At 40.0% G+C, this 27,682-nt stretch overlaps 2 protein-coding genes across 8 annotated transcripts; one reads left to right on the top strand and one right to left on the bottom strand.

The window, feature by feature from the left end:
- Positions 1 to 84: 84 nt before the first annotated feature.
- On the bottom strand, positions 85 to 13,974 carry LOC135490472 (mitochondrial Rho GTPase 1-like). Of its 5 annotated transcripts, none has more exons than XM_064775749.1 (16): positions 13,491 to 13,974; positions 12,831 to 12,971; positions 12,469 to 12,512; positions 12,064 to 12,228; positions 11,792 to 11,842; positions 11,351 to 11,452; positions 10,969 to 11,176; positions 10,714 to 10,834; positions 9,995 to 10,066; positions 8,178 to 8,408; positions 7,664 to 7,758; positions 7,216 to 7,430; positions 6,607 to 6,732; positions 6,073 to 6,269; positions 4,863 to 4,931; positions 85 to 3,195 (listed from the first exon to the last, which is right to left on the bottom strand). In XM_064775749.1, exons 1-16 carry the CDS (start codon positions 13,528 to 13,530, stop codon positions 3,075 to 3,077), a joined length of 1,998 nt encoding a protein of 665 aa, XP_064631819.1. In that variant the 5' UTR covers positions 13,531 to 13,974; the 3' UTR covers positions 85 to 3,074. The 5 variants fall into 5 exon arrangements, with proteins under 5 accessions (XP_064631819.1, XP_064631820.1, XP_064631821.1 ...); XM_064775750.1 differs by lacking the exon at positions 9,995 to 10,066 and adding an exon at positions 10,419 to 10,445 and having other exon boundaries at positions 13,491 to 13,973; XM_064775751.1 differs by lacking the exon at positions 4,863 to 4,931 and having other exon boundaries at positions 13,491 to 13,973.
- A 59-nt stretch (positions 13,975 to 14,033) lies between these two features.
- On the top strand, positions 14,034 to 19,818 carry LOC135490593 (uncharacterized WD repeat-containing protein alr3466-like). 3 transcript variants are annotated; one of them, XM_064775817.1, is made up of 9 exons: positions 14,034 to 14,140; positions 15,306 to 15,418; positions 15,887 to 16,029; positions 16,263 to 16,443; positions 16,645 to 16,751; positions 17,213 to 17,359; positions 17,633 to 17,713; positions 18,075 to 18,284; positions 18,503 to 19,818. In XM_064775817.1, the coding sequence occupies exons 2-9, from the start codon at positions 15,364 to 15,366 to the stop codon at positions 18,620 to 18,622; spliced, it is 1,044 nt and encodes a 347-aa protein (XP_064631887.1). In that variant the 5' UTR covers positions 14,034 to 14,140; positions 15,306 to 15,363; the 3' UTR covers positions 18,623 to 19,818. The 3 variants fall into 3 exon arrangements, with proteins under 3 accessions (XP_064631887.1, XP_064631895.1, XP_064631877.1); XM_064775825.1 differs by lacking the exon at positions 14,034 to 14,140 and adding an exon at positions 14,792 to 14,908; XM_064775807.1 differs by lacking the exon at positions 14,034 to 14,140 and adding an exon at positions 14,898 to 15,038.
- Positions 19,819 to 27,682: the final 7,864 nt, after the last annotated feature.

Below are 27,682 nucleotides of genomic sequence, written 5' to 3'. Positions count from 1 at the left end.
AAGCATTTGCTAGTCTTTATTCATATCGCCCATTATGTTGAACATATTTAAAGGTCATTATGGCGATACTATATCATAGGGACATCTAAAATGTCCCATCTGTCTCTGCCATGAAGGTCACAGCTTCCTTGGAGCTTGAGACTGACATAGAATTTAATCTTCCCGAAATCATCTGACCCAGGTCCTTGCTGTTCAACCAACTCAAATCTCTGATAAATGCTCACATACTGCTTCATTTTGAAGATGTACAGGGTGTTCCAAAGACTTCAACACTACACTGTCAGTAAGAAACGGACAAGTGATTTTTGTCAAAAGGTTTATTCCATCAACAAACGGCATAAAACTTGAACATGACTGTTGCTGATATGGCCCTAGATGATTTGTATTGTCTTTGTCTGTGTCTAGATAAATTCAAATTCTTTGTCTTCATGTCTTCGACACATTTGTTTTTCCTTGCTCTAAAGAAAGTAAAGAGGATTTTCTGGCTTCTCAAAATTGTAGGATTTCCACAAAACTGTAACTGTCATGAACTTCGAAGGGAGTACTCATTGTAACATCCGACTCTCTTGTGTCAAAATTAAGATGTCCACAGGTAATTACAACTACATTCATTGTACGAGAATATCAACAGTCACGGATTAGTCTACAAACATGTACATAAAAACTCCTCTGTTCATGTATCTACATGGTGAACAGTGAAGTTCTTCACACTCAGGTGCACACAAAACTTCTTTAGCAGATGACTGAACTTCTGCAGCAAAGCTTATGACTGCAATATACTCTCTTTTTACATTTAAAAACTAAAATATTCAGTCTTTTTGTCTTTCTGCGTAGATGAATTGGTCCAACGAGTACCATGCCTAACAACATTGATGACCAATGCACCTTTCTGTGAACAGAGGATGTGACAAATGCAATACATACCTTTAGAGGGGGCGTTTCTGTCTTAAAATCAACCATGGGCACTGGCAGGCATTGTTGATGGAGCAGCTCAGTGTCTACAGGGATATGGATATCATGTACAGTGTGTACAGTGACTACACACACCTCTATCCCGTCCACAATGCATCAAAGTGCCAGGCATTAACATACATTATTAATGTGAAAAGGGAGAATTGACAAACCGACTAATTGGCACCTCCGAGTGCATCAAAAAATCTCAATCATATCAATCTCATACTTTTTGTATGTGCAGTGATGGAAATATCTAAAGAAAAAACAACCTCTCTTATTTACAAATGTTGCAAGATTTCATACATGTATACAGCTGAAAGTCAAAAGGAGGAACTCTAGCCTAGCCAAAATATATAATTCTACGATCCCACTACTTACAAACCGGTAGTACACATGTATTAGTAAAACATGTAGATAACGCAATGGTAAAACATACCCAGGTGTAGAAAAACAAGAAAATGTGCTTCCAGAAACACTCTTCCAAGTCATGGGAGTTGCTGACTGCTATCATGAAAGTGCAGAGACAATCAAGGGTGATATCCAAATGTTTGTGTACATTTTCTGATCGGATCAAGAACCAGCCACTCAACATAGGAGAAACTCAGCTAACTGTATATTGGTGTAAATGAGAATTCCCAGGACTCCACGAAGACCTGTTTTAAATTTTATCTGAATAAAAACAAAGAAGCATTACATACTTCATAAGTGCAGCTTCAACTTGGCTTAGTAACTAACAACCGAATTACTACAACATCTGAATATCTAACAATGTAAGATTTGTGTGGAGAGTAATCAGGCCTGTCACCAGGGTGAGAGCAGGGAGTAAATCTTTTTGGCACATGTTATGTCAAAAAGATTGAACGTGATGTCAAGAAGTATTGACTGACATCCCGGAAAACAAGGCAAATGCCTTAACCTCTGGGCCAGTGGGATCAGTAAACTAAATTTAATGCGCATGATAGCATGATTACCTGCCTAGCATAATTCCAACTCAGGTTAGTTCTATTCTAGTGCAGCAATAAGGCTCAATTCCACTACAGTAGTTTTACAGTGCATGTGCAGCACCAGGTTGCTTGGTAAACCACTGCAGCAGAATCGGACATAAACCAAGCAGCCAAACTGTGCAATACTTCATGACAAGCAGTTGACTCGAAAGCTACGAAATATTTCAGTGAAAGTTTCTCCCCTGGCGAAAGCTGGTGACAGACAACATAAATATAATACCTACCCAGCGTGAAAAGCATTTTATCCTATACATTGGCTTTTAACATAGGAGTTCTATCCTTTTCTTGGCTCTCCTTACCCGTTATGAAAAGGATGTAAAGCCTTACAAAGGGTGTTTAAAAAACGGCACAATTGCAATGCTGAATACCTTGGTCTTCAAAATGACTTGCAGCTACTAATGTAAGTGAGCATCACTACAAACCAGCTCCAACAGCTTGTCTCATATGATTTTCAGAACAATGCATTCAGAACTTATAACAATGAATGTACAGGCCCAAGTCATTTTACTTTTTAACAAAAGTTATTCAACCATGCAAGCATGCCATGTTTTTAGAACCACCCTGTATCACTAACATACATGTAGAATCATAAGCTACACAAAGTCAAGAGAAATTAGGAATTCCAAGATTTACATCAAACAAGATACGGTCAGCAGTGTCTAGGATTTGAAAGAAGCAAACACTTTTTGCTCTCACTGTAAAAGTAAAATATACCTAAGTGATTTTGAAACGACATTACAACTTAGACAATAGCTTCATAAACTGTGGAGTTTAATTTAGTACTAGCTTCTGTTATCAACTGACAGTGCTAGAGAGATGACTTTTTCCATCTAAGATAACTTTAAAATATGACAAAATATCTAAATTCTTTGGCAAGATATAATACAACATAATCTGGTTGGTTCAGCTACGATATCGCAGGGATGCCATTTTTATAATTTAAGAGCGCTCAATGTTACTTGTGGCAGTAGCTCATATGAAATTGAGATAAACATTGCCTCAGATGGAGTCTAAATCATTTATCGTCTACGCAGTTCATGACACAAGACTTAGTAAAACATTTCCTGAATGAGCAACCGGACTACACTATCTCCTACGCTCTGAACATCATTGGTGCTATCTCGTCGTGGCACGGATAATTTTGTAGACGACGAAACCTAACCCTGCAGCCAGAGCCAAACTCAAGCTGATCTTTAACATCACATTGGATTCCTGACCGTAGACTCCTCGTAAATGCCTGCAATTGGAGGAAAATTAGAATTAGAGGCTGTGGAAGTTACATGACAAGTGGCATTATATAAAGTTTTTAAATCAGTTGTCTTGACCAGCTTCAGTACTTCAACTCTCACTTTCATCAAAGTCCAAAAATATATTTGTTTGGAAGTTTCTGGGAGAAGAGAATTCTGATTCTGAAGTTTTTTGGCTGCATACTCTGTTTTGATGACAATCGCCTAATTTTTAGTAAAACATGTCGACGAATTTTCAAAATGTTCAGGTTAGTACTATCAAGAACTGATCAAGACTTAAAACATTCTTGGTCCTACATCCCATGTAATATCGTTGATAAAAGTTTAATTGTTTAAAGAAAAATGACCTTTTTCAAGTTCAATTGCAAGCAAGAGAGCTACACCACAATATTTACACATCATGCAGAAATACAGCGAAGTGTGAAGTAAATTTTGACAGGATCACCGATGACACAGAGTCAAATAATGAGCAATTTACATTTACGATTTGCTGAGCGGATGCTTTTGGCGAAGAAGCCATAGTGATTAAGATATTTATACATGTAATTTGGAAATAATATTTATTATTAGGCCAAGAGTTGAGGTTTTTCAAACAAGCTCACAGAATTCTGGTAAATGATAAAGACTGAAGAGGGTTACTGAGTATTTAGTTTGATGTTTGTTGAATCTCAATGCATATTATGATGGGTTAGAGGAGAGGCAAAATACTTTAAAAAAAAGATTTTCTCATAATTTATTAGCCAATACACTACATTCACACAACACACAACTATAAACAACCATGAAAACTTGATCACACTCGAATTCAATAAAATGCAAACTACTGGTACAACAATGCTTTCTTGCAATTTTGAAGACTACTTTTGTGTATTTCCCTGTTATCAATTCATGTGTCACTACATTTGTATGCATCCTAGTGCAGGACCAGTTCTACCTCTTGTCACAATATTCATGGTTAAAAATGGCATACAACTGCACGCACCACACAAAAAATATTGAAAATCACCACAATATTGAACAAACTCTGCACTTTGTCAATAATGGAACAGTGAATGGCTTTGAACAACACACTGCTTGAGAAAAAATCTCACCGAAAGATGCCCACCATCCAAAAATAAGTGTTTGCCATAAAATCATGCACCAAACCGAATGGCTGAGAATCTACAGATAACAGAAGAACTCCAACACACTATAGAAATGGCTTGGTACCAAGGATTTAGCTGCTGATAGACATTTCCCATGCAAACGAATCAATGAAAGGGCTTTTTGCTGATTTTATGTCACCAAATACTGGCAACACTATTGATGATTATGTCGGAGTTAACTTTTTTTTATTCTCACTCCCGAGTTTTATACATGCACAACTGTGTCAGCAATGGGTGATATGAACAAAGACAATAAAAGCTTTCATTGGAAACCTCATGAGAATTTCCAAATCTTTCTGTACAAAACACAAGTAAAAGCAATTACTGGTCTTTATTTGAAACCATCCAATAACACAAAGTCAAGAGACCTAGGGGCTACAAACTATTAAAACAAGGTATTCAATCCAATGAATTGTTCAAAGCCATGCAGAAATGAACGACAACTTAGGCTACAGACTCATGGCAGTAACTCAATGATGAACGTGTTAGATATTAGAGTATAGATTATGAACCTGAGTTGGTCATGGACCCAGAGGGGAGGCTGCTTCATCAGAAGCATGTGCACCAAGCGCTTCAGGTTACTGAAACAAAAAGAAACCAGGAGACATTTGAATATTGGGAAAAAAATTGAGAGAGTCATATTAAGTTTTCTACTCGGCACAACTATGAGTTTGTAACCTACAAAGTTAATTCATATTCAAACCGATTCAACTTTATTTACTAAAAATATTCTGCACTTGTTAGAAGTGCAAAACATAAAGAAACATAAAGAACATTTATTCTTATGACAAGTAACTGTGATTATGACCAGGTACATCTTTGAAATCTGAAATCACATCCAACTGCAAAGCCATTGCAAGTAAAAAAAATTGTTATTGGGCTGATTGCCTAAAGGTGGCACTGTGACTCTACAGGGTTTTGAGCGTACGAGCATATGTGTCTATGAACATGCAGGGACCACATTAGTTATCAATAAACTCTGCTACATGTATATAACAAGTTTATTAATCAGTGCGTAGTCACTCGTGAAAATTGGAATCCTTTAGTCACTATTAGGAAAGGAAAATGTCAATCAGTGAAAGATATATATCATTTACAGGTCTTATAACTTGAAGATCTGAAGGAAGAGAAAGAATTGATTCACTCAAAACACTAATTGATGCTATAACTCTGCATGAATTGTACCATTAAGGTTTAGAACATTACATTTTAAACAAAAAGCATCAAAGTAATGAAGAAAAAAATGTATATGTACACTGTGGGAACAAAGTCTGTGCACATGAAAACCATGTTCGCATTTTCATGCCAGCAAGTTTTTCAAATACCTAGACCCATTGTATGGACATAGATATGGACAACAAAGAATTAAACAGTCACAGGACACAGCTGGAAGATGCCCACAAAAAGCTATCACAGAAATTATACACAAACCAGAGGATGCAAATGTGATAATACTGTAGAGACCGACATGTAGTTTGAATTGACATCATCTGGTAGTTCAAGTAGCCTTCCTTCCTAATCCAGCCTACTTTTGGCTAGATTAGATTCTCAACACTTGACCAGTCACCTACCAGCAAATCTTAAAGAACAACGGATACTAGAAGATTTCGAATTACACCTGGGAAGTTAACTTTCACAAGCAACTGACATGCCACAGAACATTCGGAATACGAGACCTGCATGACTGGACCACACTGATATGGACCCAAGTTAGATACTTACGGATGGGCAGCCATAGTAGCCAACTTGATGTAAACATCTCTACAAATGGAATCGGCACACGAAAACGACTGTGGTGGCGGCATTTTATATGTATTGCAGAATTGTAATGGCGTCATCTCAAACTCTTGTTTGATTTCATGCTGGTCCGATTTCGTGGCAACTATTAGACATGGTATAGGGCTATTGGCAAATAATCTCTGAAATAAAAAGGGATGAAATGAAACAAAGCATCATCGACTTCTTCTCCTTTGCATATCTTCTACATGTCCTTTGCATTTACTCATTTCGAGTCTCCTGCACACTGAACATAAACAAAGTATTACCTTTAAGGAGATTACTGTGAAGACACTGTTTGAAATGAAGAGAAGGACAACACAGCCACCTCCTGTCCTAATTATGACTTGCCAAGACACTAAATACAAGCAGACATTTGCAATTTCTGATGCTTAATCTACATGTTTGAGAAAGTCTTGTCCATCTTTTTCTGTCTTGTGATAATGATGCATGGACTGTCGACTATGATTAGGCTCTTACCTCATATATATTCACAATATACTGAAACGATCGCGGGTTTGTGACATCATAAAGGAGACACGCAACGTCACAACTCCCGACCTCTGGCGTGTAGTCACCAATAGCATTTGCATCCATTTCATGGAGCTGGAAGAGACACAAACATATAATTGGGAAGATGCAAGTCTGTAGTTTGGTCCAAACTTATTGACATGTTCAACTATATACTACTTAGTACAAGTTCTGGGATAAAAAGAAAAGCCGAGGTAGCTGACAAAGCCTCTTCACCACGAAGACTATTGATTTAGACACATGTAAGTAGAAGCGCAAAAGAACAGAACCTTGCAGCTCCATTAAGAACAGCAGGGATTCTCCGACGAGATTAAAGCCCCAGGGGCGCAGAGCACCGTCTGAACATACCCCCGCACTGGCCAATCCATCCCCCCACAATAGGGCAGTACTATGACCAAATACTCCAGACCTTAGCTCTTCTAAGGCAACTATAAATCAGATGTCAAGGCACTACCGGCAACTAATCTTGATGGCAAATATACGCAAGAGAATGATGGCCAAACCAAAGGAAATGAAAAAGAAGGAGAGTATCAGTAATATTCTCCAAGTTACTCTTACCAACACATGTTTATCCTGACCATAAACTTGTACAGTATTGATAGAAAACGCAGACAAGTGTTCTTTGTCGAGTGTGGCAATATACTGCAGGTTCCTCCCCAGTAGGCCTTGCAAGAATGCCGTCTTTCCCACACCTTTTGCGCCAATCACTCGGCAGAAGAACACATTTCTCGACGTCTGCTTCTTCTGAAGGTCGATCTTTTTATCTCGAGTAACTGAAGGTGAAGGAAGGAATAGATTTAGGCTTTGAACCTGGCACCATTACATTCACACCGATACTTTTCAACTCCACACCAAAGGTGAATCTATATCTGGTTTGCCTGAACGACAGAGTATCTTTTGCCAAACAAACACACCAGTCCTATAGTGATTGTTGTAGGCAAGCAGCTGAGATATTTTGGTATAGGTCCACCTTCTTTGAAATGGTCAATTGTCCTCGTTGACTTACCATGAACAGCTGATAGCTGATTCTCATGCTCATACATGTAGCCCAGATGAGCAAAATACTCCATGGTTCTTGTCACATCGAGTAATGTTGTAAGTCTGGAAATAGACGACAAGACACTTTTACCTTGGCATGTTGTAACTTGTAATGGTCAAGTTGTTGGTCCATTCTTTCAAATACTTGCCACTGTAGCCAAGGACCTCCAAAGTTTAAGAATGGGGTCATGAGAGTATACAGTACAGTTGAGATTAAAAAGAATAGATCGATGGCAAGTCAAATACCAATGTGTTCAACAGATAGGTAAGGACTAGGAGGTAGTCGGGTCAAATTTTTGTGGGGGCTTTACCATTGTTTCTAATATAAAAAGTTCACCTTAAAACAGGCTAGTCTTGTCACCTCATCAGAAATGCTCCATTTAGTTTTATACAACAGACAAAAATCAAGGTATATTGCATCTGCACCAATTGTAATATCTCAACACTGGGAGAACGAAATGATAAAAACTTGTACCACTTACGTCCACTGAGCAAGAAAACCCTGATGACTTATCCATCCATGTGCATTTGTGCTGACAGTATTATTGACATCAGGTCCCCAGGGTGTATAAGGACATGTGCTAAATACATTCTGTAGCTCCACTGGTGAGAGGCATCCGTCGCGATCTTCATCATACTTCTCAAACAGATTGGACAGGAACTGGTAGCCTTGGTGTGACAGCTCAGTGGAGCAATCACGTCCAACTCGGAGGCTGGAATGAACAAGACAACGATGACAAGATCAGAATTGGTAAATTTCATGTAATGATTCAGGATCAGATAAGATCATAGAACAATTTTTCAGTGGGAAGACTTTTCTCTGCAAGAGGGGGCTAGTTTGTCGACGCTATCCCTTTACATGACCAAACTGTGTTCTCAAATGGCATTGAATAAAACCACCTCATGTGCCTGTCAGAGATAATGCTGTCTGGTCAAATGTTCTGATGCTGTCTGCTTGCTGTAACATTGTATGTACTAAATTACTATCGCAACTATGAAAGAAGTTGTCACGAGCAGTGAGACAACTGCTCTGGGAAGGCACAGGACAAAAGGAGTGTGGTTCAATATAATGACAACTTGGAAATACAGTGGGGTCATGCGACAACACATAGCCTTCCTCAACATGTGTACCTGTCTTGTTTTGAGCCGACCCTATCTTTTCAAACCACGAAGCTAACACGCCTATGCGGGCTATCTTGCTACTGGAATGATTGTTTAGTTAAGAAGGCAACTTAAAACAGCGTGTTAGCCATGTATGTAGAGCACAGAATTCGTTGGAAGCGGACAACACAGCAAAATAAACAAAATAATAATTTGTCTAACAAACAGGGGAGATAAGGGAAAATACTGCAGGGACTGCGTGGTTACAGTCAAATACGAAGCCAGCTTCCCTTCACATGCAAAATGAAAATAAAACAAAATAAGGAAAGGAAAGGAAAGTAGGCACCATAATTTGAAATTTAAGCAATATGTCTCTGTGTGGCAAGTCTACCTGCAACAAAAGTCCTTTTGGACAAATGACTGGAAACATTGTACATTGGATGTTTTGTGTTTACTGCTAATTGCAATAGATGCAATGTCATAGTAAAACATGAAAAGGTTCATTGTCTATTAGCTTTAGAATAGATGAGATTTGTTTAGATCAACGAGAGAGGTTTTGAAAACTTTTTTTTTAACAAATATCGAAAACTAGGGGTTATGAAAACAACACCAATTAACCACACACTCTATTTTACTAGCACTACGTGTTATTTCAAACATTAGAGAATCCGTCATTGACTGTCACTAATATTTTTCCACCATGTGTAATCAAGATCAGAGATGCTTAGTACAACATCCTATCACCAGCACGAGCCGGCCAGAAGCAGGAATGTTAACATTAGGATGGGAAAAGGTAGCATCACGTTGCCAAGTCAACTAAGACACTTACCCTCGTCTTAGCGACCAGCATGGGAAGAAAGTGAAGAGTAGTTGAAAATGGGACATGAGAAGTGGGGATGGCAGGAACTGCAACTGCAGGAATATCTGGGTGCTCGAGTTCATAAGTCATCAATAAAGCCATGTCCCCCCCACCGCACAATAATTAGTCTAAGGCCTATTTTACTGTATTAATTCTATATCATTGCTGCATGCACATTAACCACAGGCAAATAGGGACCCTGAGTTGGGCTGATAACTGCGATACCGCTGGTCAGTGTCACTAGGATGACTTGGGAGTGTTGACTGGTTACCATAGATTTGCCATAGATATGCCCAGCATTTTAAGGAAAAGTAAGCCATGACCTAACATCCTGTCTACCTTTGACTATCAAATGCGATGTATTCCACGCAACTTGCATCTTCGGGAAATATACCAAACTCTGTAACTGGTCTGCGGGGACAGACAACACAACAATGTTAAATGTAGCGAAATAAATTGCCAATAAGTCTTTCGAAGCAGGCACTAGATCTTTCACTTCCAACAGCATCTAGCTACAACTTCCTTAATTGGAACACCATTGTAAAATTGAAGCACATGGCTTCATTTACTATTAATGTTGCAGTATTATGCAGTTGATACCAATATGCCTGTTTGATATTTTATCAGTCGAACCATGTTTAGGAAATGGCAGTAAAATTGTCAAGTTGATCCCACAGTATTTCTCTCTACTGCTACAGCGATTTAAATGATAAGTTGATCACTCTATGAAGCCTTAGTCTAGTTAACTACTGATGTAGCGTACCGTGGTAGAATGAGCTTGGCAGAACGACTGAAATGGGGATTATTCTAAGGTGGTTATCATCAGTTGGTTTCTTGGAACTGTTTTTGTAATCAATCATAATAATCTTTCAACAAACTCACAATACGATGACGTTTATATCATCTTTGAATTTAAAACAAATGAGGATAAGGCAGCACACTCCTTCAAAATCAAACTAAGAATAAGAATAACTATGACAGGATCACCACCAAAGCAATCATGAAGCAAATCCTGAAAGGAACTACTGACGAGGTGAAAATTATGGCCAGAAACTTACTTTGGGAAAAGGTACTCCTTGGATAATTTCAAATCGTTGTCGTAACCAAACTTCCTCAGCACCGACCACGTCGTCTCATGTCTTCCTCTTTGGATGAATAATAAGTGCAAAAACAGGAAACCTGAAAGAGGAAATTTGGGTAAGTTGGGTTTTTTTGCCTTTAAACTACAAGTACAATTTAAAACAAAGCAAAATACACAACTAGAATATCTCGCCTAAACAGAGAGAAACACCAAATATTCACATGGCATCTACCTTTCAAAGTGAGTCCATCATGCACAATTCCATCTGTGATATTCTTCCTGACGACCGACTTCACATCTTCCAGCGCTTGATTCTGTAACGGTGCGTTGAAGCACCGCCGCTGGAACTGGTTGATCTCTTTGTCGGATAAAATGCCATCGTTATCCAAGTCACAAATCTTGAAGATGCGACTCAAAGCTTTCTTACAGGCTGGCGTCAACTGGAAATGGGAATATAACAGTGTTATTCATTTTCTAGTTGCTTCCAGCTTGCATTAGAAATAGGGATAACTGTAATTCAATATCAGCACTGCATGGGGGAACTGTTTGATGCTGCTGTACTTGAAACATCATGCCCCCCTGCTGGTAGAAAATGTTTCAACGGGAACACTTACCTCTTTTTCTTCAGGTAGGTAAAGTGGAGCTGTAGGATGCAGAACAGCCTTCTGCGCATAGTAAAACATCTCACTTATGTTCTTCAGCGTTTTGGCTGAACACTGAATAAGAATTGATACGCGTTCATCACCACTTTGTCAAAATGTTCTCCAGTTTAATGAGGTTTCTAATTCTAAGCCTCAGGAGAAGCCGCAATGGAAGACAGAGGCACAGTGAGGACTGCAACATGAACATTACATTGAACATGAAACAACATCATACTTCCAACAACAACCGGGCAAGGAATTTTTGTTTAGCGTAAAATATCAGTAGGTCAGGGCTATTCACAGCTGGTATTATTTAAATTGACTCTTTCCTAAGACGCAAGCAATGTTTTGAACCTCAAGTGCAAACAAAGTGTTGGCAACTACTGACTACCATGAAACGCGTTTATTTCTTACCTCAACACACGTTTCCACTTCTGCGTACTCATCCATGATTGGTAGCACAGTCTGAAAGATGACAATTTGTACATGTATACATGTAGCTATAGAAACCACACAGGCCCAAGTTTATGAAGGCCAGTTACAGAACGATATCCATTTGAACAGCAGAGAAAGGCACATCAATATTAACTTGGGCTATTGCTATTGAGAGGGCTGCTTTGGGTCTGATTGAAAATTATTCAAGGATGACACAGATCATCATCAAGTTAAATTCAAGAGAGTCTCACCTCCATAGTACTGTCTTCCAGTATATCTGATTTGTTTCCGACAAGAATAACTGGTGTCTGATGATCTTCCCCAAGAGTTGCCCGTAATAATGGCAACCAATGGTTGGTGATCTGAACCATCGAGTGTTCATCATCAACAGCATATACTATGGCTATCACATTTGCCTAAAATGGAAAAGTGAGAATTTTGTAAACATCAAAGTCATTTTTTCTTTCCAAAAATCGGCAAATCAAGAATGACTCTTTTGGTCATAAAATTGTTGTAGCTCTCCTAATAAGATGTTCTGCAATACCAATACCAGTCCATATATTGTGTGTAACTCCATCTCGAAGGCTTTACACGCGACAGTTTTATTGAAATTCACAAGACAAACTGCTTGGTCTTATTCTCTCCTGTCATCTCACCTTGAATACTTCATCACTCAGCTGTTCATCGCTCTGCTCTTGAGCTGCAACAAGTAAAGGATTATCAATTAGAACTTTGGCAACGTATAGATTTACTCAAAGTGATCTATAAAATTAGATATTTTGGCTCAAACTGTGAAAGCTAAATCTTCAAACTCACAAAGAAAATGATAATGAGTATAGAATTTTGTCCTTACAAGTATGTTTTAACTTTTCAAACTGGACTACTAAGTATATGACTGGAACTGACCTGAATGGCATCACTATTCCAATGTTTGGTCAAAAAGCTGCATCTTATTTCAGGCGCAGTCTATCTGAACATTAGAATAGCAAAGTTATGACAACACACACATAAAGCTTACCTGAGTAATCTACTATATGAGTTGGCACTTTCTCTGGAGTCACATCAGCAGGTATCGTTATCTCCTCTGCCTTGGGAGGAACCTCTTCAGGGAATTCCTCACTAACCAATGACAAGATCAGGGAGGTTTTTCCAACCCCAGCTGCCAAAAAAATCTTTTTAAATTAGTCAGCAAGTACATTTAAACAACACTGTATCATGACCACAAAATAATGTTTTTAAATATTTAAATTACCGGTAACCTTTCAAGCTCACAACTCGCGTCTTTTAGACATTTGCATGTCATTTCACGGGATGGATTCCAAGATGACAACAGGGTTTCCCCCCAGAGGGGGGGCAAGGGGGCAGTTGCCCCCCCTAAATTGTCCAAAAACAGGCAAAATTTGTTGTTTTGACCAGGATTTTCTGCAAAATTATGGTTTTGCCCCCCCTTGAATTTATTTCTGGCAGAAACACTGGACAACACCATGTATATCATGAGGCTGGCTTCAATTCAGCCATTCTCACTCACTTTTAAAATATATCGGATTTCTTGTCTCTCTTATAATTGATGCTTTATTGCTACTCCAAGTTGGCGGTAAAACCCACAACGTCATTATAATACGTCATCTGACGTTTACAAGAACATTGACATCACAAAAGTAAAACAGAAGACACTTACGATCACCCAGAAGAAGAATCCTCACGTCTCGCTTCGTCATTCCGAATCTCTGTGTATCACACAACGTCACAACAATTACATAATATCCACGTCCTTCAAATATCAATCATGAACAACGTAACGTCCTACATAAAGCAACCCGACTTGGTAATCGGATGATGTAACAAGAACTCGGTCTCAATCAACAGAAAGTACACTTTTTAATCCTGCCCTTGGCGCCCTGTACATTGGCTGTACAAAATGTACACAGTTGGCTGTCACTTTCACACCAAACCGATTGCAAAAAACAATGTTTTACAATGATCACGAACAATTCGAGACAAATTTAAAGCTTCATTAGATGAGATTTATTCTTGTTTTCACTGCAACGTATTTAGTTCCTTTTCAGGAGTCGAATCGAATGCAAATTTGAGGTTTTTGATTGAATGAAATCGAAGAAATTTGGTTCCACGACTTTCAACCCGGTCTTCTAGTGCGCATGCTCAGATAAAATTGACCAATCAGAAGCTAGTATTTCGGACCCAGCATTCCACTTTTCCGGAAGTTTTTATCTCCAGCGCGAGAAAATGAAATAGTTGTAATTTTCCTTAAAATCCTCTTAAAAAGCACTTCTGCTTCATTACTATGGATCAGCTGCAGTGAATGATTATGTACGTATACTTACAAGTGATTTTCGTGCCAGGTTTATGATCTATTATCTGCCAAAAGTTTTAAACTTACTTGACACTTGCTGTCCGACAATCAAATGTACATAGAATTCTGTAGAAAACTACCAATTGACGAGTACTTATTTCGGACATCAGTTTGTCTCTTTTTTCAATGTCATTTAGGGAAAGTGACGAAGAGTAGACCATGGCGGCATTGGCATTGATTTTCTTTTTTTGCAATGCCTTCTCTGCTGGGCCTTGGCACTCGCTATACTTCCCGATCCCACTATCCCAGTTGCAGGTTGAGTTAGTCATGCGCCAGTGATGTAACCTCGGACAATGTCATTGCACAGAATTCTGTGCATAGGAGCGCGCATTAGCAATGCTTCGGAACAGGCCCTGCGTACCAGGTCGGCAGAGATTTGAAATGGGTTTGCTGGAAGGGGCGACATATGGTGTTTTAGAGCTGACTTCTCCCTTTAAGATGCTATTCCCCCTTTAAGAGAATACATGTAGGGCTTGGCAGTAACCCAAAGTTTATTACAATAAAAAGCTAATAAATTTCTGTGACCTTGTGAAATGATCTTGTAAACATGTACCCCGGTGCCTTATTCTTTACAAAATACATAATTTGTACATGTGACCTAGAAATGTGAAGTCGTCAATATTTACTGTCTGGACATAATTTATTTATCATTATTAGACGAGATTGATGCCTTGAGTGAATAATGAATTGCGTATTTCAATTTTCTTACTGCGTAAAACATGAAGGTGCATCTTGTACTTTTTAAAGCGTCATCTTTGTCACAAATTGTTTGTGGGTTTACTGGAAATTTGGCATGAATATTTTTCGATGTTACATGCCTCAGTGACTTTCGCTTTTGATTACACCATTAAAGAGGTATTATATAATTGTGTTGATAACGCTGTGTCTGACTGTCAAAGTGTTTGACCGTTCTCAGGAAATCAGCTGTTTTTCATGCAAGGAACGCATCATTTCTAATTTTGGAGTAGTGCTGTGCGGACCCGTGCTGTGATGTACAATTTATCCTTATGTCTGACTTTTTGAATTTGAATAGTAATACATTGCATGTCATGAAGGAACATATTCATGCTGTATGATTGGTGTTCTGAATTCTTGAGCTTATTAATATTTCATTATTTCCAGATGAATCAGTGATTATAGGATGTGAGAGTACTCTGTGGCATCACATAACACATAAACCATGGCAAGGAGAAGGTTGGAGGCGGCACTACAAGTCTCAAGGTCTATCAACAAAGGTATGTATAAACCAACAATTTCAAAACACTTACATATCTTTATTGACACAGTCATCTTCTATATTGCACTGTCGTCACAGGTAAACTAGAACAAAGTTAGAATTACTTTCATAGTTGAAAAAAGTGTACTCAGTAAACCTCCCAGTCCCACTTCTGCCTCCCAATAATGTATCTTGCATATAACAGACTGAATACATGTATAATGAACAGTCAGGTACAATTGTTCAGACATGGGGCCATATATTTTATATATACCAGTAACAGATTTTGTACATAACAGACCAAAATGCTGGTCCAGTCAAGTCTGATATATAATGTTTATAGTTTACTGAAGATTGTTGCCTGATTCTTTGCAGAAGATGTTGGAATATGTTGGCCGTGAATTGCCGTCCGAGCCGATGTTGTAAAAAGTCATTGACTTCTCGTTATTGCCATTCAGTTTTGAAATGATTTTTGTGTTTTTTTCAGAGAGTGAATGGAAGAAGAAATTCGAAAAGGACCCTGTGATAAAAAAAATAGAACCAGATTTTGAAAAGGAGGGAATTTTCAGTCTTCAATTTTCATACGATGGAGAGATACTGGCTGCTGGGTATGGCAACTTTGGAGTTCAGGTAAAAAGAAAACATCCACAGCCAAATCTCAATATCAATTTCAGAGCCTATTTTCGAGATGTGCAAAAAAGATATAAAAATTTGAATGCCCTCAAAATGTCTCTTTTTAAATTCAATCCTGGTTGAAACAATGTAAGAACGTACAACAGATAAATACTAATCACTCATATTAGTTTATAATTGATTGTGAAATCATTTTACTGTCATAAATTCATAATTTGTTATATTTACAGGTTTTTGATGCCAGTAATGGTAAACCGATGGGAGATGCTGTGAAGTCACGCTATGGAGGACTCGCGACTACATGCATCCGTTTCAATCCCAAACACCAAAATGTACTATATGCAGCCTCGTCTGAAGGCACTGTTCATGCTTGTGACCTTAGCAAGGGCCATGATCAGCTGATTATCGAAGGTAGGGTTTGAAGTTTCTGATACATGATGATGTCTGGTTGTCACATTTTCTCTTCAAAAAAGGCTTGCCCAGTAATCAATTAAGAACAGTTAAAACATACAGTAGTTTATATGCTTCATACTTGTACTGTAGTTTTGTACATGACAATGAAAGCGACTGCCTTGACTTTAGTTATATGCTTCATTCATCCATGCCTTTCAGAGAAGGGCAATGAAATTAACTGCCTCGACTTCAGTTTGGATGGGTACAGCTTTGCCACTGCTGGAAAGGATCTCAATGTCAGGCTTTATGATTCTCAAACTAACCAGGTAGGTGGTGCCAGCATTGCATGCTTGTTTGCTGAAAAGCTCCGAGTACAACCGGAGTCAGGGTCAAAAGTACATGGATCAAACCAGTGTCCGTGACCAACATCCAATTGTGATTTCTAGTAATGGTTGTTTTTCATATGTTTTCTTTATAGTAAACATTGTGGGTAATATTGCACCATTTGCCTTTTCAGAAGGATTGTTATAAAAAAGTGTTTTGTCCATATTGAGGAGTGTTTTTGACAGTTACTTGTATTTGTTTGATTTGAATAGGTGTGAATATGTTCTTTGAGTTTTACATCAAACGCAATGACATGGTGTGAAATTTCCAATTTTTGGAGGATTTTCATTTTTCTCCTCTTGAAGTTGAAAGGTAATGTAAACAGTATAAACGGAGAAATCCACTTAAACAACAAATTAAATTGGTATGGCATTATTATGGAATGTTTTGTACATCCTTTCAGCTTTTAAAGACATTCAAAGGGTACAGTCCTCTTACCCAGGCTCCAGACAACCCTAAGGCCGGTCATGCCATGAGGATCTTTGCTCTCAAGTATCACCCAGAATATAACCAGATCTTCGTGACAGCAGGTTGGGACAGTACTCTCAAGGTAAAACATAGAATTGTTATGATAATAATCATAGCGCTAAATCCAACTGGTTTCAGTTGCTCATATTGTTACCCCTGGCTATTGGCCTGTTCATTCTCTGATTCAAGCTCTACTCTCTGGGAATAATACCAGTACAGGTCCAAGCTACAGCTATACACCACTCAGGACTGACATTCATATTTTGCAATCCCTGTCCTTTTCATGAACAGTCCCATAAGTTATACATATGTCTTTGTCGTAACAAATTTTCCCCATTTTTGCTGTCTTCTTCAGATTTGGGATGCACGGGCCAATGACGGTGTTGTTAGGAGCATCAAAGGACCTCATATTTGCGGTGACAGTTTAGACATAAGGGTACGTGCTCAACTTCAGTCACAACAAGTCCTAATAAGGGAAAACAGATATCAGAAACCACTCACCTACAGTATATTTTCTCTAATCCTGTTACCAGGTGTATGATAACAGAAGTCCCAGGACGTTATTGTTAATTCGACAACATGAACAATAAAGTTGAATCAGTGATCTTTTCGTATTAATCCAGGCCTGGGATTAGGAGATCTTGTGATCTTTTTAATAATCCCTTCTGTTTGACATGACTACCAATATGTCCAAACTACCATATAGAAGACCTTTTTCCACTACAACAGAATTAGTATTGGGGCTGACGGGCAGTTTTTTTTACTGGAGTGAACATAGGACAATTATCTTCTTGCAGGGCTACAGAATCCTGACTGGTTCCTGGGTAGCTAACCACGCTCTGCAGCTGTGGGACTACACCGAGGGGAAGCTACTCAAGGACATCCCATTCCCACATGGTGGTGCTGGCGAGTTTCTCTATACAGCTCAGTTCCTGAATGATATCTGTGTTATTGCTGGAGGAAGCGGGACCAACAGTGTACAGGTGATCAGCTCTGATACCAACGAGGTAAGATTTAAGTCTCCTAATCTCTAGGGTGGAGAGTTTGTATGTGGACAGTGATATAAATAATTATAAAGTGAGGAGGATTAGTTTTGTATGTCACAAACAAAAACAAAAAATATATACACTCAGTTAGTCACTGGCATAAACTGAAAAACTTGCTGCTGGTGATAAATTGTACACTTGAAATTGCTGAATTTTTTTACAACCATCTCTAATTCCAGTGCCTCGGTACGATCGAAATGGGCAACAAACCAGTCCAGGCCCTCGATACAACTCTCGGCGGAGCAAGGATAGCAGTCGGATCAGGTGATTCCATCGTCAAACTTGTTAGCCTTGCATGAGAGGTCATCTTACCTAAGGATTGTGTTCATTCCGTCCAAAACTGCCACAAAACAGTGCTGTTCTTTATGTGGTTGTATCAACTTAGTATTCATTGTTTTGGCATACTCATGGAGGTTTCTTATATTTTTGAATATTCTTCATTTGTCCTAATGTCCTAATTTTGATAAGTTTGTATACATTTTATAACTAAATACATTTGTACGATCAAAAATGTATGAGCACCTTGTATAGTTGTGATACAAGGTAGTCGCGTTGAATTGTGCAGCATCATTTATTCCGTCCAGAACTGACAAGAAAGCGTTTGTTGTTGGTCAAAATGAACAACTGTCTATAGTAGAACCTCTCTGAACTAGACACCCTCTCTGCACACACTTTTCTTAAATTATCTTGAAATAAGTCAATCTGAAAAGTTGTTTCATTAACTTGGTTCTTCATCAGCGTAACAGGTTTTTTAGGCCCACCCCAACAGCGGCAACAAAAGTCGGATAGTGTGTAGTGTTTAGATATTCCACTCAGCTTCGTTATTTGTTAGGTTTAGTTTAGTGGTCATCAACCATTACTGCCATTTTATAAGATTCACTTTAAGATGAGTTGTTAGTGTGTAGTTTTCGAGATTTTCCTTCAGAGTAGTGTTGATAGCAATGAATGAAATAGCACATAAAATATGTTCTATATTTTATCACTTGTTTGAAGATTTTGTGTGGAGTGTCTCTTTGTTCTCAGTTCATAAAATGAACTATCATGTAGATGTTTTGCTAATCTGTTACTTGAAAAATTTCATTCATCTGTCCAATCTCGGAGGGAATCATTCCTTTGATAATTTTGTACAGATATCATTATCGGTACGCACTTGAGTACACATGAATTGCAAGCATTTTTCCCCCAGTCACTTGGTTGTGTAGCCCCTGCGACAAAATTGGATAAAACACAAAGTTCATGCATGTGAATAAAGGACAGAGTTTTTTCTGAGTGCTGCAACTTCATACTATCAAATACAATTAATTTAAAACAGGCCACATAAGCATGGGGCTGAGAGGGCTGAACCAACATCGGGCAAAGGCATACAGCGAAATGACTGGATACTGTTTAAGCAAAAGGAGCTCTCCTCTCGTAGATGTGTTTGTATCAACATGTTATGGTTGCCCAAAAAAATTTTGTACCGTTTCCTAACGAAATAAATTTTGTTATTGAAATGATATATTTGTCTTTTAACATGATGTCTTTATGGTCTTTTAAGATGTGACCAGTTAGGTTAAAGAGTCCCCTGTGTTTAGTGCACCAAGGGAGCAAATCAAAATTATTTTGAAGTCCAAAGTATGAAATCTGCTAGGCTCATTCAAGGCTTGGCTTTGACCGATACAAAATTTAACTGGATGATAAAGTTGTGCTCCATCAGTCCTTTGTCTCAGAGTGTGGAAAGACGAGTAGTCTTCAAAGTAGTCTTCTACATATTGTCCTGTCACAACTAGACCTAGATGAAACACCAACTCCTCCAATCCGAAATAAAGCTCTCAATTCATTGGTTCTGTAACCCCCAGTCCTCAATGAGTCGCTGGTCTTGTCACATCCTTGCAGACCTAGATGAAATGCTAATGCAACCAATCAGAGATGAGGTTCTTCATTGGTCCTGTCACATCCTTGCAGTCCTAGATGAAATGCTAATGAACCAATCCGAGATGAGGTTCTTCATTGGTCCTGTCACATCCTTGCAGTCCTAGATGAAATGCTAATGCAACCAATCCGGGATGAGGTTGTTCCTTGGTCCTGTCACATCCTTCCAGTCCTAGATGAAATGCTAATGCAACCAATCCGAGATGAGGTTCTTCCTTGGTCCCGTCACATCCTTCCAGTCCTTGATGAAATGCAAATGCAACCAATCCGAGATGAGGTTCTTCCTAGGTCCTGTCACATCCTTGCAGTCCTAGATGAAATGCTAATGCAACCAATCAGAGATGAGGTTCTTCCTTGGTCCTGTCACATCCTTGCAGTCCTAGATGAAATGCTAATGCAACCAATCAGAGATGAGGTTCTTCCTTGGTCCTGTCACATCCTTGCAGTCCTAGATGAAATGCAAATGCAACCAATCAGAGATGAGGTTCTTCCTTGGTCCTGTCACATCCTTGCAGTCCTAGATGAAATGCTAATGCAACCAATCAGAGATGAGGTTCTTCCTTGGTCCTGTCACATCCTTGCAGTCCTAGATGAAATGCTAATGCAACCAATCAGAGATGAGGTTCTTCCTTGGTCCTGTCACATCCTTGCAGTCCTAGATGAAATGCTAATGCAACCAATCAGAGATGAGGTTCTTCCTTGGTCCTGTCACATCCTTGCAGTCCTAGATGAAATGCTAATGCAACCAATCAGAGATGAGGTTCTTCCTTGGTCCTGTCACATCCTTGCAGTCCTAGATGAAATGCTAATGCAACCAATCAGAGATGAGGTTCTTCCTTGGTCCTGTCACATCCTTGCAGTCCTAGATGAAATGCTAATGCAACCAATCAGAGATGAGGTTCTTCCTTGGTCCTGTCACATCCTTGCAGTCCTAGATGAAATGCTAATGCAACCAATCAGAGATGAGGTTCTTCCTTGGTCCTGTCACATCCTTGCAGTCCTAGATGAAATGCTAATGCAACCAATCAGAGATGAGGTTCTTCCTTGGTCCTGTCACATCCTTGCAGTCCTGGATGAAATGCTAATGCAACCAATCAGAGATGAGGTTCTTCCTTGGTCCCGTCACATCCTTGCAGTCCTAGATGAAATGCAAATGCAACCAATCCGAGATGAGGTTCTTCCTTGGTCCTGTCACATCAGTCCTAGATTAAACATGCTGACATTCAAGAACTAAGTGAGAATACTACATCCCGACGAGCATCCATCCCAAAATAAATCATGGTCACCTCAAGTCTTAGATGATGCACTGTCACAACCTGCCCAGGATAAGGTACGCCCTTCATCTGATCGATCCCAAAATGAAACACTGGCACATCCAGTCCTAGACGAGAAACTTCTTGACCAAGCCCTGTCACATCCATATCAAAATGAAACACTGGCACATCCAGTCCTAGACAAAAAAACTGTTTCATCGAGCCTTACCGTCATATCCAAACCTAGACGAGAATCTTCATCATCAAGCCCTGTCACATCCATCCCAAAATGAAACACTGTCACATCCAGTTCTATAGACGAGAAACTGCTTCATCGAGCCTTACCGTCACATCCAAACCTAGACGAGAAACTTCATCATCAAGCCCTGTCTCATCCAGTCCTAGACGAGAAACTGCTTCATCAAGCCTTACCGTCACATCCAAACCTAGACGAGAAACTTCATGATCAAGCCCTGTCACATCGATTCCAAAATGAAACACTGGCACATCCATTCCTAGACGAGAAACGTCTTCATCAAGCCTTGTCACTTCCTCACAAAAATGAAACACTGTCACATCCAGTCCTAGGAGAGAAACTGTTTCATCGAGCCCAGTCACATCCATCCCAAAATGAAACACTGGCACATCCAGTCCTAGACGAGAAACTTCTTCAACAAGCCTTGTCACTTCCTCCCAAAAATGAAACACTGTCACATCCAGTCCTAGATGAGAAACTGCTTCATCAAGTCAACTCACATCAATCCTACAATGAAACACTATCACATCCAGTCCTAGACCAGAAACTTCTTCATCAAGCCCAGTCACATCCATCCCAAAACGAAACACTTGCACATCAAGTCCTAGTCGAGAAACTTCCTCATCAAGCCCTGTCACATCCATCCCCAAATGAACACTGTCACATCCAGTCCTAGACCAGAAACTTCTTCATCGAGCCCTAGCACATTCAGTACTAGACGAGAAACTGCTTCCTCAGGCTATGTCACATCCATCCAAAATTGGAACACTGTCAGATCCAGTCATAGACGAGAAACACTGACACATCCAGTCCTAAACGAAAACTTCATCATCAACCTCTGTCACATACATCCCAAAATGAAACACTGCCACATTCAGTCTCAAACGAAAACTTCATCATCAAGCCCTGTCACATCCATCCCAAAATTGAACACCGTCAGATCCAGTCCAAGACGAAAAACTTCTTCATCGAGCCAAGTCACATCCATCCTACAGTGAAACACTAATACATCCAGTCCTAGACGAGAAACTTTTTCATCAAGCCTTGTCACATCCATCCCAAAATGAAACACTGTCATATGCAGTCCAAGACTACAAACTGCTTCATTAGGCCCTGTCATATCCATCCCAAAATGAACACTGTCATATCCAGTCCTAGACGAGAAACTTCTCATGGAACACTGTCAGATCCAGTCATAGACGAGAAACTTCTTCATTAAGCCCTGTCACATCCATTCCAAAATGAAACACTGGCACATCCAGTCCTAGACAAGAAACTGCTTCATCAAGCCCTCTCACATCCATCCAAAAATGGAACACTGTCCGATCCAGTCATAGACGAGAAACTTCTTCATCAAGCCCTGTCACATCCATCCCAAAACGAAACACTTGCACATCTAGTGCTAGACGAGAAACTTCTTCATCAAGCCCTGTAACATCCAGTCCTAGACGAGAAACTGCTTCATCAAGCCCAGTCACATCCATCACAAAATAAAACACTGGCACATCCAGTCCTAGACTAGAAACTGCTTCAACAGGCCCCGTCACATCCATCCCAAAATGAAACATTGTCAGATCTATTCATAGACGAGAATCTTCTTCATCAAGCCCTATCACATCCATCCCAAATGAAACACTTGCACATCCAGTCCTAGACGAGAAACTTCTTCATCAAGCCCTGTCACATTTATCCCAAAATGAAACACTGTCATATGCAGTCCAAGACTAGAAACTGCTTCATCAGGCCCTGTCATATCCATCCCAAAATGAAACACTGGCATATCCAGTCCAAGACGAGAAACTTCTTCATCAAGCCCTGTCACATTCATCCCAAAATGAAATACTGGCACATCCAGTCCTAGACGAGAAACTTCTTCATCAAGCCTTGTCACATCCATCCCAAAATGAAACACTGTCACATCCAGTCCTAGATGAGAAACTGCTTCATCGAGCCTGACCGTAACATCCAAACCTAGACGAGAAACTTCATCATCAAGCCCAGTCACATCCATCCCAAAATGAAACACTGGCACATCCAGTCCTAGACGAGAAACTGTTTCATCGCGCCTTACCGTCGCATCCAAACCTAGACGAGAAACTTCATCATCAAGCCCTGTCTCATCCAGTCCCAGACAAGAAACTGCTTCATCAAGCCCTGTCATATCCATCCCCAAATGAACATTGTCATATCCAGTCCTAGACGAGAAACTTCTCCATCGAGCCCTGGCACATTCAGTCCTAGACGAGAAACTTCTTCATCAAGCTCTGTCACATTCATCCCAAAATGAAACACTGGCATATGCAGTCCTAGACTAGAAACTGCTTCATCAGGCCCTATCATATCCATCCCCAAATGAACACTGTCATATCCAGTCCTAGACGAGAAACTTCTTCATCGAGCCCTGGCACATCTAGTACTAGACGAGAAACTGCTTCATCGAGCCCTCTCACATCCATCCCAAAATGAAACACTGTCAGATCCAGTCTTAGACGAGAAACTTCTTCATCAAGCCCAGTCACATCCATCCCAAAATGAAACACTGTCAGATCCAGTCTTAGACGAGAAACTTCTTCATCAAGCCCAGTCACATCCATCCCAAAATGAAACACTGTCACATCCAGTCCTAGAAGAGAAACTGTTTCATCGAGCCTTACCGTAACATTCAAACCTAGACGAGAAACTTCATCATCAAGCCCAGTCACATCCATTCCAAAATGAAACACTGGCACATCCAGTCCTCGACGAGAAACTTCTTCATCAAGCCTTGTCACATCCATCCGAAAATGAAACACTGGCACATCCAGTCCTAGACGAGAAACTGCTTCATCGAGCCTGACCGTAACATCCAAACCTAGACGAGAAACTTCATCATCAAGCCCAGTTACATCGATTCCAAAATGAAACACTGGCACATCCAATCCTAGACGAGAAACTTCTTCATCAAGCGTTGTCACTTCCATCACAAAATGAAACACTGTCACATCTAGTCCTAGAAGAGAAACTGTTTCATCGAGCCCAGTCACATCAATCCAAAATGAAACACTGGCACATCCAGTCCTAGACGAGAAACTGCTTCATCAAGCCCTGTCACATCCATCCCAAAATGAAACACTGTCATATGCAGTCCTAGACGAGAAACTGCATATCCAGTCCTAGAATTCACGTATACTTCTACATCTAGTCCTCGATAAAATACTGCCACGCCCAGACCAAGATGAAACACAGCCACATCCGGTCCTACATTATAAACTGTCCAGATGGGACACCATCACAACCACACCGATTATTAGATATACCATTACTTCAATCTCTGGCAGAGTGATAACAAAGCCTCCTTTGTCACGTTCTCTCGACCCTACGCGGACGTATCTCCTCTGTGAAAAGTTTTGACCGATTTACACCTGTTCTGGAAATTGTGTTTCCTTGAAGAATCACACTCTGGTTGCGACTTTTAACGATATTGTGGCAGTTTTGATGAACAGCATTTTAAAGCTGACATGGCTTTGCTTTCCTTAAAAAGAAGCAGTCTGAGAGTGGGTTTGATTGTTACATCTTGTCCAATACTGGTGCTTGTCTTCATCGCCGGACGAGGAGACCACAGTAGAGAAGTTTAACGGGTTGTGACCGTCCTTTTAAATTAGTAACTGAGTCCCAAGCCCGGGTCCCAAGGAAATGCTCGTCGACCTAAACGTGAACCTACAAGAATCTCGCACAGAGTCACCATGACCACATTCCGACTCGAAAAAGAACTGCCGCTTGAGCCTCCTTATGAGCATGCGGGGCACGAATGTCGACAAACTGCTGGAAAAATAGAGCAACTCGTTGGATTCAGATGTAATTTATTCGTCGGTAATCGGAATAAAACGGAAGTTAGTTGTAAAACGGAACAAGATTAGTGACGTAGACAAATGGGCTTGAGCCAGCATTTCGAATTCATTAGTGCTTGCAGCTCGACGCCGCCGACGAGTGGTGTAGTTTCATGCCGGGATGGAACAAAATGAACGCAAGGTGTTCGGCTATGGGCTACCAGGACCCCTCAGAAATGACATTTGCTGTCATGTTGGCCAGGTACATTATTCTTAAAAAAGACAGTGTTTAATTGCACGTACTGAGAACGATTTTGTGGTGGTCTTAGGAGACAAAGTCACAACCAGAAGGACAGGATGTGATCACTTACATGGACGCAACTGAGTTTTCGTAGTTTTGTGTCGGCCCTTTGCCGTCTAACGTCTTCACTGCTATTCAGTGACAGGTAATTGGCTGTTTTCTTTCAGCAGCAGCATAAGGATCAGATGGCAAGTGCTTGCGACAACCGTCACCAATATAAAATAAAGCTGTGCAAGCTCCAGTCAAAAGTACTAACGCTAGATCAAGTGAGACCATTCAGATCCCGCTAGGGATTCAGGAACTGCTAAATCAACTAAAAATAGATTCCACCTGGGCGTTATGTCCTTCACGGACGGAATTAGCTTTCCGTGACGTACATGGTACCGTCTGCTCGCCCCGCTCCACGATGCTAACTCACTGGCCATGCACTTCTCCAGCTGATCCAAATCCCCATCGATTTCTCCGCCAGCAGGTTGCTGCTGACGTCACTAGCAGAAGATATTTGCCTTCAATTGAAAGGAGCAGCAGATCTGCTTTGACAATACACGTTTGACCGATTATCAGTTTGTGACGTCTTGTTACAATTTCTGTTGCCATAGTATTGAGCGCGTGGGCGGGAATCTATCAATGGGTTCTGACTTCGGGAGGTAAACAACCAGAACAGATAGCCTCCTGATTGGTTATTTCACGTTCTACGCTCAACTCCCCCGAGGGCAGAAGATGAGGATGGAAGGATTGCGTGGGCTCGTCAAGGAAGATGCCATACCAGTCAAGTAGTTGAAGTTATTTATAGGTTGGAAGCTGGGTGAATTTTTTAGGGACAAGTTGATTCTATTTTACGAGATCGATAGTTGCTGGTTTGAGGGAGAATGGCAAGGAAATGATGCCTCGGCAAGCAAGTAAATACCAGAAGATGGAAGCTAATCTTAGGTGACTCGTATAATATCTCAATCATATACATGCCAAATTAAACTGAGAAATACGATATCAAAGCAATCTGAATTAAATTCAACTGCCGTGTGTTTGCCGTATTACGAAAACACCATTTGAAACGTTTTCTCCTGAACTTCACAAGACACCGTTTGCTGCAGTAAGTTTGCCTTTTCACTGCAAAAAAGCTTTAAAGAAACCCTTAAAAGTAACTCACGTCTTGCGCAAACGTCATCACCGTAGCCTATATGTACATGTATCTCTTTGCAACTTGGCTCACACGGGGCAAAAAGAATAGTTAATCGTCGGCTAGCTATTTCAAGAAGAATTGCCTTGGAAACTAACATCACCATGGCTAACTGCTATAGTTACGAAACCTAGACGTCATCGTTGGCCTTAAATACAATATTCCATTATAGAGAATTGGAGATAATATTGTTTCTAAAGGGTATAATCTTATAATTTTGTGAGATTTCCTCGTGCTCGTGATGTGAAATCCATCTTTGGAATCGAATTTGTCATAACAAACGTACACCCTCAGGCTGACGTCCTGAATGCCGGTCATTCCCAAATCTATATATCCTTGATTTGTTTAGAGTAGGTTACTTATACGCAAATTGATATTTCCTCGACTGGTGTCAACGCGCGATGCATTAGTGTTTTATTCAAAACGTAAAATGCCCAAAGCCTGGATCATATCGCACGTAATCATGCCAGTCATGACGTCACCGAGCCAGGCCCACAGCAGAATTTTAAGCCTGTTCTTTTCCCGCATGATAGCGGATATGCAGTTATTAAAACATAATACCACGGAGCTTAACAGGGCAAAATATATCACGATTAACCACAAAGATGCTATATTGTGGTAACTATCATCCAAGCATTAAAGTTCTACTTCTTGC

This window comes from Lineus longissimus, chromosome 1 (genome assembly GCF_910592395.1).
Source record: "Lineus longissimus chromosome 1, tnLinLong1.2, whole genome shotgun sequence".
Taxonomy (NCBI): Eukaryota; Metazoa; Nemertea; class Pilidiophora; order Heteronemertea; family Lineidae; genus Lineus; species Lineus longissimus.
This window is presented reverse-complemented; position numbering and strand designations above follow the sequence as displayed.

Bases quoted from the DNA above. Each gene is read 5' to 3' on its own strand.
- LOC135490593 (XM_064775817.1), top strand. From the start codon at position 15,364: ATGGCAAGGAGAAGGTTGGAGGCGGCACTACAAGTCTCAAGGTCTATC. The intron at 16,030-16,262 runs GTAAAAAGAAAA...TTATATTTACAG, and splicing joins ATGGCAACTTTGGAGTTCAG to GTTTTTGATGCCAGTAATGG. The intron at 17,714-18,074 runs GTACGTGCTCAA...ATCTTCTTGCAG, and splicing joins GTGACAGTTTAGACATAAGG to GGCTACAGAATCCTGACTGG.
- LOC135490472 (XM_064775749.1), bottom strand. From the start codon at position 13,530: ATGACGAAGCGAGACGTGAGGATTCTTCTTCTGGGTGATC. The intron at 11,843-12,063 runs GTGAGACTCTCT...GTCATCTTTCAG, and splicing joins TGGAAGACAGTACTATGGAG to ACTGTGCTACCAATCATGGA. The intron at 6,733-7,215 runs GTAAGAGTAACT...TGTCTCTTCCAG, and splicing joins GTCAGGATAAACATGTGTTG to CTCCATGAAATGGATGCAAA.